General features: G+C 39.1%; 1 protein-coding gene across 9 annotated transcripts in view; it reads right to left on the bottom strand.

Annotated features, from left to right (window-relative positions):
• LOC18434033 (ceramide synthase 1 LOH3) overlaps positions 1-18,218 on the bottom strand; it is a 28,166-nt gene that overhangs the window by 9,517 nt on the left and 431 nt on the right. For 4 of the 9 annotated variants that reach the window (XR_016042063.1, XM_020667158.2, XM_020667159.2 and 1 more), the window contains exons 2-5: positions 15,401-15,627; positions 15,079-15,234; positions 3,020-3,205; positions 2,839-2,885 (exon numbers count right to left, since the gene is read on the bottom strand). Coding sequence is in view for 8 of the 9 variants with exons in the window: in XM_020667158.2 (XP_020522817.1) it covers positions 2,839-2,885; positions 3,020-3,205; positions 15,079-15,234; positions 15,401-15,627 (616 nt within the window). In the remaining variant the exon portion in view is untranslated. Of the gene's footprint in view, positions 1-2,838; positions 2,886-3,019; positions 3,206-9,675; positions 10,664-15,078; positions 15,235-15,400; positions 15,628-18,218 lie in introns of those variants that run through there. The other 5 variants (XM_011624970.3, XM_011624971.3, XM_088848812.1 and 2 more) reach the window with 4 other exon arrangements.

Below are 18,218 nucleotides of genomic sequence, written 5' to 3'. Positions count from 1 at the left end.
CAAAAATGGTTAAAATCAAGTAGATCTAGAAATATATGAAAATCTTGAAAATGGACGGTCCAGATAATTGTTGCAAGATGCACTATTTTCGGGACTCAAAAACTATTTTTTTTCATATTCATACAACTCGATGTCGAGATGATTGACTAGAGAGTTTTTCAACATTAAAACAACATTTTCGATATATTTTTGAGGTGCATCTGTGATTCTACATTTTAAGGTTGCAACCTTATATAAATTTTTCCCATATATATATATATATATATATATATATATATATATATATATATATATATGGGAAAAGATGGGATGAGCCCACTAGCTCATATGAATATATGAGCCCAACGGCTCAAATCTGACGATCACAGATGTCCGGTAGTGCTTGAATTTTATTTATTTTTCTACAGATCCAAATCACATGAATTTTTAGGTGTGCGTTCTTCTCATCAAGGCGCACCTAATAAAAATATAAAAAAATTATTCGCACAAAAAAAATGACCAAAATACCCCCTGAAACTTTTTGGGGTATTTTGGTCAATTTATTTAATGCAAAATATGTTTTTGATATTTTTTGAAGATTCACCTATTTTTTATGAACACACGCCTAAAATTTTAAGTGATTTGGATTTATACAAAAAAAAACTAAAATTCAAACACTACCGGACATCTGTGATCATCAGATCGTCTCATAATCGATCTGGGACGTTGGGCTCATATGTTCATATGAGCTAGTGGGCTAATCCCATCTTTTCCTTATATATATATATATATATATATATATATATATATATATATATATATATATATATATATATATATATATATATATATATATATATATATATAAAATGCGGCCACATTGGCACATATGCGGCCGCATCAGGCGTTATGTGCTGCCCAGCGCATTGCAGATGACCACATATGAGGTACGGATAGATGCGCCGCATCTCTCTGCATATGCGGGCACGTCCCACATAGGGCGCATCATACTGCATATGCGATCTGCCAATTTTTTCAAAAATGAACCCCTTGGGCAGGGTTATTAAGATCTTTTTTACCCCCGAAAAAGGGGGGAAAGGGTTTGGGGGGTATTAAACCCCCCAAACATCATTTTCAGCCACACCAGGAGGCTACTCAGAGGAGACTGAAGAAGAAGAATATGTGGAGCCCGCCGAAGATGATAGGGATGATTATGCACATGGAGACTCTCAAGATGACTTCTCTGATTAGGATTTGAAAAATTGAAATTTAGAATCTCACTCTCAAGACTTGAGAAATGATGATGATTGTATTGACTCTTCTTGAGCTTAACTTTTAAACTCTTTTAGTTTGTAGTATTTTGAAACTTCAAAGTTTGTGGTTGTAGATTTGTGCTTATGGTTGGTTATTGTTGAATGTTTTATTAAGCAAGTTTCTAGTTTCTATCAGGGGATAGTGGATACAGAACCTTCGATAGCTAATACTTTTGGTGTTAATGAATAAACTAAATAACCTACTATAACATATATCACCTTCATATTTTTTTTATACATTAACTTATTTTTTTAGAATTTTTGTAAAAAAATTATATTTGTTGACCGCATCACGATGATGCACCTGCATCTAGACCGTATCAAGTCAATCGCCGCATCGGCTCCCCCCAACGCATACAACCACATCCCACATTTTAAAACACTGATATAAATATATATATATATATAGAGAGAGAGAGAGAGAGAGAATGAGTTAGAAAGACAGAGCACAGTTAGAGAGAGGACTTAGGAAAAACAAAGAACATGGCATGGTTAGAGAGAGAAAAGGCACATTTAGAGAGAAAGGGCACAATTTGGTAGAGAGAACTTATAAAGAGAATGGCACAGTTAACGAGAGTAAGGAGTTAGAGAGAGAAAGGGCACTTTAGAGAGAGAAGTTAGAGAGAGAGCATGACTAGAGAAAGAATAGAGTTGGAGACAAAAGGGGCACTCCTAGAGAGAGGAGTTAGAGAGAGTGGGTATGAATCATGATTGGAGAAAGAATAGAGGTGGAGAGAGAAGAGTCACGACTAGAGAGAATTTTTAAAGAAAGAAGGGGCACATTAGAGAGAGAAAGTATATGGTTAGAGAGAGTTAGAGAAAGGAAGGGCACAGTTAAAGAGTGAGCAGATGACAAAAAGGCATTAGAGAGAAATTACACATTTCGAGAAAGAAAGGAGTTAATGAGAAAAGGGGCACAGTTAGAGATAGGGGAGTTAGAAATAGGAAAGGCATGGTTATCGAGAGAAGATTTAGATAGAGGAAGGCATGGTATAGTTATCGAGAGAAGATTTAGATAGAGGAAGGCACGGTTAGAGAGAGTTAGAGTTAGAGAGGATAAGGATGCAAAAAATAATGCAACAGGTGAACTTCCTAAAAAACAGGATTTACGAACTTCCATGGAGAGGATGGAAGCTGCGTATTCTCATTTCTAGAGAACCCAAAACTTCCTAATGCCAAGTCCCAATAGGACTTCCTGTTATCAAACAAGAAAGTGCTATAATAAATTGAAACTTCTAGTAATTAAGCGTGCCCTTATATACCCTGCAAGTCAATATCTGGAATCAAAATTCTTTCTCAAGCTTTTAGATTTGAAAACTATTAGATGACAAAGCTAAGTCAATTACATCAGTGCCAAGTCGTTCAACTGCATAATAGGACACGAATGGAAAGTTTGTCTTAAATATGCATGAAATTGCAAGTTGAGCATTTGCCAAAGAAAAATAAAGTTCAAAGTACAAGTAACTTCAAGTATCAAAAAGAATAAAAATAAAAGGAAAAATTACTGCGCAATGATCATCTTCGACTTTCCACTTCCAGAACTTACATTCTAATGCATTATACGATGGTTCTCCTGCTATAAGCTTTTCTTTCCTAATCCAAATGAAAGTAACAATTAAGGGCTTAAATTACCGTCTCAGATCAGTCTAATAGAGTTCTCTCAAATGGATGATACTCAACGAAACAAGTTTAATTAATTATAAAAAAGTATGGTCATATAAACTAACCTTGTGCTCCAGAGAATCCACAATGGGTAGTAGACAAGACGAAGTATGACCCACGATAATACAAAAAGAATGAACGCAAAGCTTGCAACTGATTCAGCACCACAATACTTAGACATCTTACCAATTTCCAAAAACACATCACTAGCATCATGTAGAGCTAAAACAACTGATCCAACGCGGGCGAACCTAAAAACAGATGTCCAGAATTATATCACATTATTAGGATGGTGTTATAAAATCCATATGCACCAACACTTGGATCTTATAGACAAGTGCCCAAACATGTAGAATGCAAGAAAGAAACACAAATAAAGGTCACCATAACAGAAAAGGTTAGAGCTTAAGGTGCAAACACAGAAAACAGCCATTTAATTAATAATACAGTTACATTAACCATGCTTGTGTTATCGTCTATACTTATGTTTCCATACTAGTATCCCTTTCCCCTTATTTTAGTGTGCCTGTGCTTCCTAGTGACTTGTAGTTATACATGCATCCGAACATTGTGACGTGTATATTAACACTTCCACGAAGTACCATAATTAATTGCCTAATATTTCCTTTTATCTTTGAACATTATGAGAGTAAGAATAATATACATCAAGTTACACAGAGTGCATCCAAACAGGCGCAGTTGCCATACAGTGCAACTATGAAGGGATTGCATACAGGACTCCCAGCCATAAAACATCTCAATCGATCTAGACATAACCCACAGCACATCAAAGAGCTCCAGAAGAGCACCAAAAATCCATCTATATGGGCACTGGATGGTTAAGTGGTCTGCTATCTCCTCGCCTCCCAACAACGAATATAAAACCAAGGGCCGCTTCTACAATTTTATAATAGCCCAGGGGCATTTAGTCATCATGCAATGAATATGTAAACAAGTAGTTTCCCCTCAAGCTCGAGGATTGATGCAAATCAAATTTAGAAGATGAGTTGATTGGATTTTATTTTAACTTTATTTTAATTGTTAATTTTTTAGGGGCATGGACATAATTTTTATTATTATTGTTGGCTGAATTTTGTACTTGAATCATGGGACTAAAAGAGACTTTGATTTAATGTATTGAGTAGGATAGCTACTATCCCCATTTTTTTGGATTTGCATGAATCATTCCTTGATTAGTTAGAATATTTCTAAAGAAGCTACATGTAAGGGATTTTGATGAGAGTGGAGCACGGGATAAGAGCGAATTCCTAATGATGGAGAAGTTTATCTCTAGGAAAGGAAGAGAGTGGGGGCAGTCATGTGAGTTTAAGATGGGCACAGATAACTAAGTGAATTGAAGGTGGGTTAGAGAGAAAGAGAGAGAAGAGGAGAGAGAGTTTGTGTGTGTGTGTGCTTTTTTTTTTTTGGGGGGTTGGGGGGTGTTGTAATATGTATTTAAAAGTAGGGACATTCCCCCTTTAGGACTTGAAATTCGATACTTTCTGTGAAGGGTTATTTTATGAGAGAAGAAATGAGTTTCTTCTTCCTTTTGACTCAATTCATAGCCATATCTCTCTCCTATTTGTTGCAGATTTTTAGTTTGTTCTAAGATCGAAAGAAAGCCAGAATTAATTTCCCGAGCTCCTTTCACATCAAATGGTATCAAAGTGACGTTAGAAGGGGGTTAGCAGCTACCACCGTTGGTTGTGGAGTTCGTGGCTGTGGAATGCCGAGCTATACTGAATGAACAAACGACTTGACAACTTGACAGAGATGGTTGCACAGTTGCTGCAAGGAGAGATCTGCAACTATGCGCCTCAAATGAAGAGGTTCCCACTGTGTTGGATCCAAATCGTGGGGATCTTGATGGCGATCGGCACAAATCGGAGTCCGGATCTAGGTTGGAGCAAGCTGATGATGTGTTCGATTATCCAATTTTGTTTGATGCGCTACGACATCAACATCAGCATGAATTTGAGGGAGAATCGAGCAGCCAACGACCCCAAGGCCAATGTGACCAGCGGTAGGGAGGAATCACGTATTCGGTATTGCGATGCACAAAGATAAAAGCAAAGAGAGTCCGATTCATGTATTGAAATTGATCCCCTTGAATCTTACGTATATCTTCCCCCAAAGCGTTTTTGGACTCATCGAGAATGGTTAAGCGCTTTTTCTATTCGAAAGATTTGTTCGATTCAAAGAAGGTCAAACTTGTGGTTCTTAAACTTAGGGGACTTGCATCAAGGAGATGGGATCAAGCTCAAGAAGCATAGATTCGAAAGAGCGAGGATAAAATCAGATCATGGACCAAGATGTAGGCAAGGTTGTGTCAGCAATTTCTCACACCAAGCTATTCACAAAATTGTACTAACAGTTTCACAAGTTGCAACACAATACAAGATCTATAAGGGAGTATTAGGAAAACTACCGCTTATCCTTGCATAATGGGTTAGCGGAGACCAAGGACCAAAAGGTACTGCATTATGTTTCAGGGTAGCGAAGTTCAATCCAAGATGAGTTAGCACTACATCATTTGCCTTCGTTGGACGCAGCCCATCAAGCTGCTCAGAAGTTAGAGGAACAACAAAGAGAAGGGGCAACCACATGCCGTCCACACCTAGAGCGGGACCATCACAAACCAGGAAGCTTGCACTTCCAACCCAAGGAGTTTCTGCAGTGAACGACAGCCCAACTGTCAATACCCGAGCTCGAACCCAAACCCAAGAGGCTGCTGCTCCAAGGTGTTTTAAATGTAATGAGGTGGGGCACTGAGCCATGAAGTGTCCGCTGAATGCAACCCAGCGCCATGCCAACTAGGCAGAGCCCGAGTATAACACTGAACCAGGGATGGACCATATAGAACACTCAATGACTGCAAACTGAAAATGAGACTAAGATTGATTATCCAGTCGACAAAGTGGTGGTTGATCAAGGCCAGAGCTTGCTGGTTAGACGTGTTCTCTCATTGTCACATGCAACCCAGGAAGAAAGTTGCATAAGGACTAACATATTTCACACCCGGTGTACGTGTAATGACAACATCATCATCGATAGCAGGAGTTGTGAGAACATGGTCGCTAAAGAGATGGTAGACAAGTTTCATCTCAAGGCGAGAAAGCATCCACATTCTTAAAAGGTTGCATGGTTCAGACATGGGGCTGAGGTACCTATTAGTTCTCGATGCTTAATTAAATCTTCTATTGGTAGTTTCTATAAAGATGAGGTTTGGTGTGACGTTACACCAATGGATGCCTGCCACACGCCTAGGTATCCCTGGCTGTATGATTGCAAAATCATTCATAATGGTGATTGTAACACTTAAACTTTTTGGCAGGATGGTCATAAGGTGATATTATTGCCCCAATGTGAGGGACTCCATCCAAATCTTCCAAAGTGGAGGGTGTCTCTTCTCTCACTGACAATTTATGGAGGAGAGTGAGGAGATCATGCAGATTGATGCTCTTGTGGCCTGTTTCAGTGAGCGAAGCCGTTCAACCACTTTTGTCGGTGTTTAAGGACCTAGTGTCAGACGTTGTGCAACATTGTATAGATCTTATACTTGGGTCAAGCTTACGTAACCTACCAGCCTATAATAAGTCCTAAAGAGCATAGTAAACTTCTGCGGCAGGTGGATGAGTTGTTGGCAAACAGGCTAATACGGGTTAGTATAAGTCCACGTGTAGCACCAGTTTTCATTACCCCAAGAAAGAAGAGTCATGGAGAATGTGTATAGAAAGCAGAGCTACTAATAACATTACCAATAAATATCGGGATGATATGCTTGACATATTAACTGGCGCTTATGTATTTTCAAAAATTGACTTGAGAAGTGGCTAGAGTCAAATTCACATAACAAAGGAGATGAGTTGAAGACCACATTTAAGACCAAGAGGGGTTATATGAGTGGCTGGTGATGTCTTTTTCCCTATCAAATGTGCCTAGTACATTCATGCACATCATGACCTGGTATTACGACCTTTTATTGACAATTTTGTGGTGGTTTATTTCAATGATATAGTGTTTCAATGTAGAAGCCAATGCCCATAGTGACCATTTGTGCTAGATACTAACAGTTAAAGGCTAAGAAGCTATACATCAAGCTCAAGGAGTGGTAATTTCTTGACCAATAACCTAGTATTTTTGGGCTATGTTGTGTCGTCAGATGGGCTGAAGGTGAATCCTGAGAAGGTGTGTGCTATAGTGGAGTGGCCAGTTCCGGAGTCAATGTCAGACGTTCGTAGTTTCCATGGACTTGCTACTTTATATAGAAGGTTAATCAGAAATTTCAGCAGTATTGTGGCCCAATTACTGAGTGCTTGAAAGGGGAAGCCTGCATGGAACCTAAGCTGCAAGTAAAGTTTTTTACACCATTAAAGAAGATAACGAAGGCTCCAGCGCTTGCATTGCTTAATTTCAGCAAGGTATTCAAGGTAGAATGTGATGCTTCTCATATGGAAATTGGTGTGGTGCTCAGCCAAGTAACAAGGCATGTTGTTTTATTAGTAACACACTCAATGAAGCATGAAGAAAGTATTCCTCATATGATGTTTGAGTTTTATGAGGTCATCCGAGCCCTAAGACATTGGCAATAATATATAGAGCAGCAGGGGTTATCATATATATACATATCATGATGCATTAAAGCACATCAATAGCCATAAGAAGCTTAGTGCACAGCATGCAAAGTGGGAGGCTTACTTGCAAGAGTTCCAATTCATATTCGACACTAGTTAGGGGTTCAGGATCGAGTGGCCGATGCACTGAGCCGACTTGCGCACTTTGGCTATGAAAGTCGTGGGTCTTGAAGCTATTCATGGAGCATATTTGGACGATCCATTGTTCAGCCCTATTGTATCGAAGTGCAGTTCAGGTGATAATTCCTCTCATTACCAATTCACTTTTGACTAATGAGTAATTGCTTTATTGCACGCAATTATGTATTCCTGATACTTCTTTATGGGAGCATCTTGTGTCGGATCTCCATGGAGGAGCGATATTTTTGGCCACAAATGAGGAGGAATACACATCAATTTGTTAACAGATGCAGAGTATATCAAGTGGCCAAGGGGCACTCAAAACACGGGCCCATACACACCATTGTTTGTCCCTTGTTTGTCCCAACTAGGCCATGAGTTGATTTATCCATGGATTTCATTATGGGATTGCCTAGGACTGCAGGTTTATGATTCAATTATGGTAGTGGCAGATCGCTTTTCTAAGATGACACACTTGATACCATGCAGGAGGACCATAGATGCTACAATGGTTGTTATTCTCTTCTTTAAGGAGACAGTGCAGTTGCATGGACTTCCCAAGACCGCTACGGCAGACCGTGATACTCGGCTTCTTAGTCATTTGTAGATCATGTTGCGGGGAAAATGGGTACTAAGTTACAATGTAGCAGTGCTTATCATCCACGGACAGATGACCAAATCTAAGGGATCAATAGAAGTGTGGACAATATGCGTAAGGAGTTTGGTTGAAGAAAATGTGAGACTGTGGAATTTAGTGTTACCGCAAGCTATGTTCATGTATAATAACTCTCCAAATCCGCCAACAGGAATACTACTTTTACACTGGTTTATGGTATGTCCCCTTTGCATTTTCATGACTCAATTCCTTTACCTATGCATGAGACTGGATACAGATGCTGCAAACATGCCTGAATATATGAAGGGACTGCACGACAATGTTTGAAGAAAGTTGGAGGAGAGCTATGACAAGTACCAGGAGTTCTGAATCGTCACCATCGTGCGCAACTGTTCGATGTTGGAAATAATGTGAAGGTGTATCTCAGACCCAAACGGTTTCCTACAAGCACCTATGGTAAGCTCAAAGCCAAGAGGATTGGACCTTGCAAGATCAAGAAGAAGATAAATGATAATGCATATGAAGTGGAGTTGCCAATTGGATGGAACTCTCTGATCTTCAATGTTCGAGATATGTTTGTGTTCCATGGTGATGCCCAAAGGATGAAGTCATGTCTTCTCCAACCAAGGGAAGATGATGTAAATCAAATTTAGAAGATGGGCTGATTGGATTTTATATTTGCTTTATTTTAGTTATTTATTTTTAGGGGCATGGACAATTTTTACTGTTATTGTTGGCTGAATTTTGTACTTGAAGCACGAAGGGCTAAAAGGAAATTTGTTTTAATGTATTGGGTATGATAGCTGGTTTCCTATTTTTTTGGATTTGCATGAATCATTCCTTGATTAGTTAGGATATTTCTAAAGAAGCTACAAGTAAAGGATTTTGATGGGAGTGAAATGTGGGATACGAGGCATTAGGTAAACCTTCGATGTGTGCTTGATTTTTGTGTTATTTGTGACCCTAATAAGGTAGAAAAACTAGAGAAAACACAAAAAAGATAATGAAGTTCAATTCATTAAGAAAGTACATTGTACCTACAATTTGGGGGAGTTCATTGCATTCCCAAGTTCGAAATATAGTCGGCCCCTCTTAGACCACCAGTTATATGCTTACCAGGGATACCCTCACTCGTGTCAGAATTTATGAACAGTGGCTTGGAATGAGGATTAAACACCCTTCACTCCCGTACGGAATATAGCCCCACCTTGCTTGCTTTTTGTGAAAAGAGGGATGCACCTCAATGCCGAGTTTGATGGACTTTCCAATACATGATTTTGATTTTCTTTATCCTAATTTCCTGTTGTTTTTGCTAGAATTTTGGGGTTAACTTGGGTATTTGGATTTTGGATTTTTGGTAATTTGGAAATTTTGGGCATTTTTACTAATTTTTGGGATTTGTTTTTTAATCTTGTCAAGTTCCAAATCTCTCTCTTACCCTAAACCTAGTGTAAGACTAGCATGTCCATTTTGTAAGACCCGCACATCCATCTTTCAAGACACACATGGGCACACTTGTCTTATAATTTGGGCATGCATGACTTTGATTTGGGTTCACATTTCTCATTTTAGAGTTAATTTTATTATTAGAAGTCACACATTAATTTTAAATTAAATATATAATAGTCACACAAGCTTTGTACAGATTTGTACAGAGGCATCATATTTGATTTGGCAAAACATAGGTACCTCATTTGGATTGTTCAGATCTGAGTCAGATATAGATTCTCGTATCCATGACCTTGTAACATAGGGAGTAGTTAATGGAGTTTTCTAGCCTCAAGAAGCATTATTCAATCACTCATGTTGGTGTGCTACTGTTCCCTAAGAAATCCTTCCAATCAATAGGAAATCATGAGTTTCTCAAACCCCCTTGCCCATTTCAAAATAAAACTTTAAAAATTCATACCATATACAGTGTTGACCTTGAGAAGGTATTTAGCAATACGCCCTTCCTCCATATAATCTTTTTTTTTTTTTTTGATAACTTTAACTGTCATTAATAAAAGAGAAGTACATGAGGTTGTAGTGTCGACCCTCACAAAAATGGGTGCCACCCAGGGCCAGCAAAAGGCCTATGTACAAACAAAAATCGCCTATGACAACCAAAAGTTGGCCTGGAAAAAAAAGGGCTTATAGAGCACCCAGATTACAGAGGAGTAGTATGTGTACAAAGTTGAGGGCGAAAGGTAAACAAGAGGAAGACAAAAAGTGGCCAGTTGTCCCGTGATTAAATTGCGATCCGTGATTAAGTTGCGATGAGGGCTCCGTCATTTGCCAGTAGGTCCGCTAGGGCATTTGATTCCCTGTAGGTATGCATCCATAAGACGCTGATATCCCTGCATAGAAGTTCAATTTTATCACAAATGTGCAATAAGTACCAAGGAGGTGGAGTCTTTTTAGAGGCCCAGGCTATGACATTTCTGTTGTCCCCTTCAACTATCAGAGTAATGGCCCATGAACAGTTGAAATTTTTTAATCCTATCAGGAATGCTGATGCCTCAGCATGTTGAGCATCCATGACCCCAAGAGGTTCGGTGTATGTTAAGAGGAGGTTTTTTTTGGTAGTCTCGGAACGCTCCGCCTGCCCCCGAAGGCCCTGGGTTACACCCCTTGAGCATCCATCAAACTTGAGTTTGATGGCCCCTCTTGGGGGTGGTTGCCAAGAGCTGAGTTTTGGTGGCCTTCTTGGCTTGTGGGTTACAATCAGGTGCCAATTGTCAAACAAATATGCAGATGGCCCTCCTACAAAGTCTTTGGAATTAATGGCCCAGAAAGTGACCAGGGTTTTAAACTTGTTGAGGAGTGCCATTGGCTGCTGGTAGCAGCCCCTGAAAATTCTGCTATTTCTTTCGTTCCAAATGACCCAAAACAGTGCTGCCGTGGCTGCTTTCCACAGAGATTTCCCAGCCTTCGGACAGGGCCCACTGAAGTCTGTGCCCTATAAATCAGGTACTGAGGATGGGATGACCCATTGGAGGTGGAAAAGGTGCAAGACTTTGCTCCATAAAAAAGACGCCAGGTCGCAAAGGATGAAGAGGTGAGCATTGGTCTCCTCTTCCGAGTGGCACATGATGCACCTGTTAGGGGTTTGCACTCCCCTCCTTTGCAATTGGTCTATTATGAGATTTCTTTGATGGCATGATATCCAGTTGAACAACTGCACCCTCGGGGGTGCCAAGGAAGACCAAACTTTCACTGTAGCTGTGTGGAAAGTCGTATGCAGAGCGAAAGGTTGGGTCAGTTTTTGGTAGAAAGAGGCCACGGTGAAATTACCTAAGGGGGAGGGGGTCCATACGAACACATCATGACCAGAGATTGGCAAATTAATTTCATTCAAGGCTGCAAGAAGATGATTGAAAAAAGGAATTTCAACCCCGGATAGGTTTCTTCTGAAAGAGGCGTTTGATGCAATGGCATAAAGGGAGGGATAAAGGTCCTTAAAGGGTGTGTGCCCTAGCCATAAGTCCGACCAGAAATTGACCTTGGAACCTTCTCTTGCGTGCAGCCTAATGAACTTTTTGAAAAGTTCAAGGGAATGTTTAAAGGAGTTCCAGAACCTTGAAGCTCTTCCTCAATTTGTGTGTTGAGGTACCCAATGGGAAGGAGGTATGTGGTATTTGTCACGAATCACCTGAGCCCACAAAGCATCAGGCTGGGTGGCAAGGCGCCACCACCATTTCCCGAGCAGTGCAAGGTTGTGTTTTTTGAGAATTCTAATCCCCAGTCCCCCAAGAGGTTTAGGTCTGCAGACCTTGTCCCAGGATAAAAGATGAAATTTAGTTTTTTCAGGTTGCCCAGACCAGAGGTAGTTTCTCAAGAGCTGTTCTAGCTTATCGGACACAGAGGCTGGAATATGGAAGATGGACATGAGGTAGACCGGAATGTTGCCCTTCCTCCATATAATCATCTTGGAATAAACATAATGTATTCAATTTTGCCACTCCCATTGTTCTAATCTTTCAAATGTGCAAGAATTCTCATATAAGAATCCAATTTTGGCTTAAACCTACCTCCCAATCCATGCTAAACTCCATCTTTCTTCAGTTCCATTCTCAAAGAACCTGATGATCATGAAAATAGTAAACTACAATGCACTAGCAAAAACAACAGAAAAAATATAATAGATGTTGTAAACTTGTAACAAGAAGGTGGCCACACATAATTCTTATTGTTTGACCACTAGCCATAAAAAGTCAAAAACCCAAGAAGAATCCAAGCTCCTCCAAATTTTATGATCAGAAGAGTAAAGAATTACTTCATCTATGCTTGATGAGTAGAACAAGTAAGCCTCCATTACTTAAACCGAAGTAGTATCCGTAATGTCCATAGGCAAGTAGACATCCTCAAACAACGTCTAATGTAATAGTCAACTCTTTAGCCTTGTCCTTGGTGATACTTATAAAGACAGGAGTTTTAACTACTCTGCTACCCTTTACAAAATGCCATCATGGACTTCCATGCTGAAGGAATTACTGAAAACCTCAGGATCTCCTATGAAATAATTCTAGGAAAGGCCTCGAAAGCCACCATTTCGTCTCGTCCCTTAGTCCCGTCAGTCAAAAGTTTCTATTTGATTCTGGCCCAAAGTCCCTTAGTTGAGTGCCGGCAGTCAGTGGGAGTCCTGAACCCTTCGTTCCATCGGTATACGTCTTTTAGGGTCTTTAGTACTGTAGCCACCTCCCCGCTTATATCAAAATATTTCTTTGATCACCCAATGATAAAAATTGCACAACTCCAATTTAAGGCCTAGAGTGGACTATACATGGAGAAGGGCCAGGCATTCTTCTCACTTGCCTCCACCTCGAGCTTTAGAGATCCACACTACAGTGACCATCTATCATCTCCTCCATTCCATAGAAATCCCATTGGATCCATAATAATTTCCCAATAACTGCAACAGGTTCTAAACAAGGCCATTCTAAACCCACCTAAATCAGCCTCCTATCCCTTCTCCCTAATAACAAATGTATCATTAAGACAGTTGTCTCTTCAAATATGATGCAAACAAACTCAAGAGTCACTCATAATTAATCCTGATCAATACTCTTTCGAAAAACAAGACCAAGAGAATATCTGACTGCATATCCAACTCCATAAAACTTCCCATCATCCCTAAAACATCTGAGCCCATTGAGGTGTGATTGAGCCAGAGCCCATATATACTCTTGCCCATCAGAAGCAAGACCGAGACTGGAAGTAGGGAATAGTAAAAGGCTAGAAGATCCCTATGGTAGGGAGCACCATCCATACAATGCATATGTTAGGGATCAAGATCCCCAAATGTTAGATATCTCAATCCCTTTTGGGATCTCGATCCCAACCATTCGGGGATGGATCTTGCTCCCAACAGGATATACAAGGTCTAGGATTATATATTCTTAAAGCAGGGACTCTTAAATTACAGCCAGCAAGCAAAGAAACTTTATTGAAAGTACATTTGCATTTCTAGCTAGCTATAAATAAAGGAAATCCTCACTTTGGTTGTTATCAAGGTTTTTAAGGCAGGGATCGGGATCCTTAAAAGAGGGGAACAGGATCCCAAAATTTAAAAATCGCCTCCTATGATCCTTTCCCAAAGCATGGGAGCAAGACTCCCGAGCAGGATCTCCACCTAGGATGGGAGATGCCAACAACTATGCTCTGTCCATCACATGGGGGCAAAGAAGTAACTGATAGTTTCTCCATCAGCATTTCGTAAGAAATCCCAATTGAGGAGGACCACATCTTCCACTTGTCATTGTTCTCCCTTTGAAATTTTTGAGGACCATAATGTAGTCTTAACCACATCCCATTTCGCCACCTTCCATAGGTTGCAATCAAGGGACCTAACTGACAACCTCCCTTTCAACATGCTCCACAACTTATCATTCATTTTGTGGCTTGTTAACAAAGATATGGTTCTTCCAAATTTCTGGGGAAAACAGTGGGGAAATAGCATCACCACAACAATAAACTCATTGCACTCCATCTGTCCAACTTCCAATCTTCACTTAACAAGAAATTACATCTTCTAGTGATATTGGCTTCTCTAAGTTATTTGTCCATGAGAAATTCACACCCATTATGTTTTGGAATCTAGGATTGTTTGGCACCCTTCATTTCTAAATGATACCACCATCCCGCTTTTATGTGTAAAACTTGAAACCCAATTATTTTCAAGAGGCAGCACAATTGCTTATTACCTCACAAGATGAAATACACCAAGAAATCAAATAAGTAACAAGAAACTAAAAGTGGCAAATCATGCATGTTCCTGATCATAAAAAACTCCATTAGGTTTCGATCAAGGAGAATTTGAAGATGCAAGGCATGCCTAGCAAGTGCCTCAGTGTCATAGAATCCCCTTTGCTTAATCCCTTTTACTAAAATATCCTCAATGTTATAATCAGTTCTTTATACCTTATAAGCATGGGCTATCACATACCAGATGAATACTGTATTTGCCTTCTCTTATTTTTCTTAGTACGAACTAGTATCTCCAGTTGTAGATTCATCATGTCAAGAGATATAACTAGTCCAGGTATAATCACTCAGTTTAATGCAATATTGACTTCCAAACCATGTCAATGACCCTCAAATAAACACACTATATGAACTTGTTAGCCAACAATAGCAGAATAAGTGTAAACAAAGATAGAAAGCAAAATCTGCCATCCATTATATTATTCCACACAGAAAAGCCATTACATCCAAAGGCAAGAATCAGATTCATAATTTTAAAGCAAAAATACAGTATTGTCAATTAACCAACCTGAAAATATAGGACAGCACAATAAGGATGAGAGTTGCTACATGATGAGCCATCGAAACTCCGAAGTCAGACCGCCTTGTCTCCCAAAATATCAAAGCAAAAATAGAATAAATGTAAAATCCCGCAGCATACATGTACAACCCCTTCAGCTTCAATCTGTGAACAGATAAACTACTCGTTCAATAAATTGCTCCAGGTTACTATGCCAATAACAACTGGACACTCTGACAGACTACAAACCAGTCACTATATTTTTCTTATAATTAATAACAGAGTCCAAATTCCATGCATCATATGAGCAAAAACTATAGAAAGACCATACTTTATTTTTTGGTCCGGCCAGACCTGCTCTCCAGGTCCTACCCAAAAGAATTTACTGTTTGTGAACCAGGGCTCACTATAGGTCACCACCAAAGCCAATATTTCTGCAGAGAGAAAGTATATGAATTTCCAAGCCGATTCTTTGAATTTCTTGAGCTTCCTTCTCTTTTCATGAATTTCATCATCCAAACATCTTTGTGAGCCAACAATAAATCGCTTTCCCAACTTCTGCAACATGATTCACATCAGGTTCAGTCTAAGCTGAAAGATCCAAAATGCAAATAACTCCAACCACAGGCACTGTATAACTACATTGGCCATGATAACTCTCTATGTTGGGGTTCTTGTTCACTCTTCGCGAACAGCATACAACTATTCCATTAAGTTTAGATTTTTCAAAAGAGGCATTAGATACTTACACCAACTAACCAATTCTCGCACATATAAAACTCAAGATTTAACATAGCTGGAGCTCCAAGTACATGGCAATAATAGATTCATATTTCAAGGATAAATGAGCAGTCCACAACATATTTCGATTGTGTTTGGATGCTGGTAACGGTTAAAAGTCATTATTAGGCATACAAAAGTCCTAGAAATCCACATGTATGTATGTGTGTGTGTGCACACATACTTCACAAAAAATACTTGCACGCATACGAACACAGTACATTTATATGTACATGCGTACCTACACACACATGCAAACACACAAGCACACTTCCATATGTGCAAATGCAAGTATGCGTAAACTGTGGAGTTACAGTTAGTGTATAATTCAAAATCACATGCTTGTCATAAAATAGGGCTCTAGTTAGTTTACAACCCTTGAGGATCTGTGCACACTTCCATATGTGCAAATGCAAGTGTGTGTAAACTGTGTAGTAACAGTTAGTGTTTAATGCAAAATCACATCCTTGACATAAAATAGGACTCTAGTTGGTTTACAACCCTTGAGGATCTCCCACACATCATAAGAGATGCAATCATCCTTATGTGTCTTTCAAGGTTGCAAAACCTAACACGCAAGAGCTAGAAAGACTTCCAACAAAACCATTTTTGCCCTGTTGTATCATAGTGTAACCTCTAGGGCCAGGTTATAGTTAGATCCAACGAATGAAATCATGGATGTTCACATGTACAAATTGGGACTTTATAGCCACTGCTCAACGTATCTATGATGCATAACACCTTTGCGTATTGCTGCAGTAAATGAAGCAACTTCAGGCAAAGTTGAATCTAAAACAAATGCAAAGTCTTTTTTTTATTGGGTCGCAAAATTTCATTCGTAAGGTAATAGAATACATCAAAAACAATGTACATATCCACCATTATATGCAACCAGATATATACAAATCATATGCTACTTATCCAGTAAGAGATTAGAAAGAGTATCTAATCTGTTTCTTGATTAGTTACCAAAAAGGCAAACAGTACAGGTGGATTGACATAATAGAAAATAAATGCCAGGAAGGGCCAGGAGATGCTAAAGGAGTATCTCCTGGGTCAAAGGAAATAGTAAACAATTACAAAAGTGGAGAGGCTACAGTCTGAATTCATAAGCAAGCTTCGTTCAATATTTCATTTCACTATTTCCCCCATCTTAGGTTACTGAGTACAGGCCTCACTCAAGGCATTTGCGCTCTATCTAAAAGGGTTGCCTCCAACACACATAGCCCTTCACCACCAAAATTCATGCATAAAGTCCTTAAAGTTAGATTTACTAATGGCTAAGACATACACCTTTATGCCTCTGAATTTCTTCTACAGTGAGCCTTACAAATTCTCAAAAACTGTATCCAATACCCCAATACATATGAGACACATAATGGGAATTCAAGTACCATTTTGCCAAAGATGATCAACCATGCAGGGCTTATCCAAGCATGCTGGCAACCCAATTACATGAAAACTTCAAGGAGACAGCCACAAATATTGAGGACGGGAGAATAGCCAGATATCATTTACTTTCCACTACAACAGACATAAGCTTTCATCCTAAAACTTTTAACACCATTGACCAATTTGTTTTAGCAAATATTTGGCAGTAATTGAAGATTGGTCCGTTATCTTTCTGTTTAGCCAATCCTTCTAAAGTAGTGCTACTTCTTTGTGTAGTGTATCCTTTCACACAGTTTACAGGACTTTGTACAAAAAACATGAACCAGAAGCAATGCTTGTGCATATCTATTTCTGGTCTCCCCAGTTTGACCAAATCCTCGTAAACAACAAAATCGATTGAACTTATTATTATTTCATCACATGATTCCAAATGTACACATCGTTATCGTTCCCACTTGGTTCCTTTAAATGATTCAATTCTTTGTTTCCTTTGTCAGTGCCGTGAATCAGAAAGAAAAGCAAAATCAATCACAATTAAATGCTCCTCCTCATCTCCATGTGTAAGCTGGAATTTGTTGCTCACTTGTTCATGGTAATTTTGGTTAACTTTTATGAACTTCACAATCACTTCACATTACAGAAAAAAAACAAAAAGGTTAAAACAAAAATGCCCAAGGTAATAAACTTGGCTATTACACTTCTGCAGCCACAGACAAGTAAATACTTCTTTAAGCATGCTAGATCTGGATCACTAGAGAAGCTAAAAGCTCACATATCGAACAACCTGTACGCCAAAACTGGTCTTCTTACTTCAAGAGCATATCATAACTAAGCCAAAAGCTAACTACTATTTGAAAAGGGCAGAGATTTACAATTTAAATTACAACTAAAAGTCAAAATTTTGAAACTTTCACAAACCAAAAGAACCCCATTTCAGCAATTATAGATGCAACAAACTTTTCATATTTATAGGAAAA

This window comes from Amborella trichopoda, chromosome 10, assembly GCF_054954075.1.
Source record: "Amborella trichopoda isolate Santa Cruz 75 chromosome 10, AtrichopodaSantaCruz75HAP2 v2.0, whole genome shotgun sequence".
NCBI classification, from domain to species: Eukaryota; Viridiplantae; Streptophyta; class Magnoliopsida; order Amborellales; family Amborellaceae; genus Amborella; species Amborella trichopoda.
Note: the sequence above shows the minus strand (reverse complement) of the source record. Positions and strands in the feature narration are given on the sequence as shown.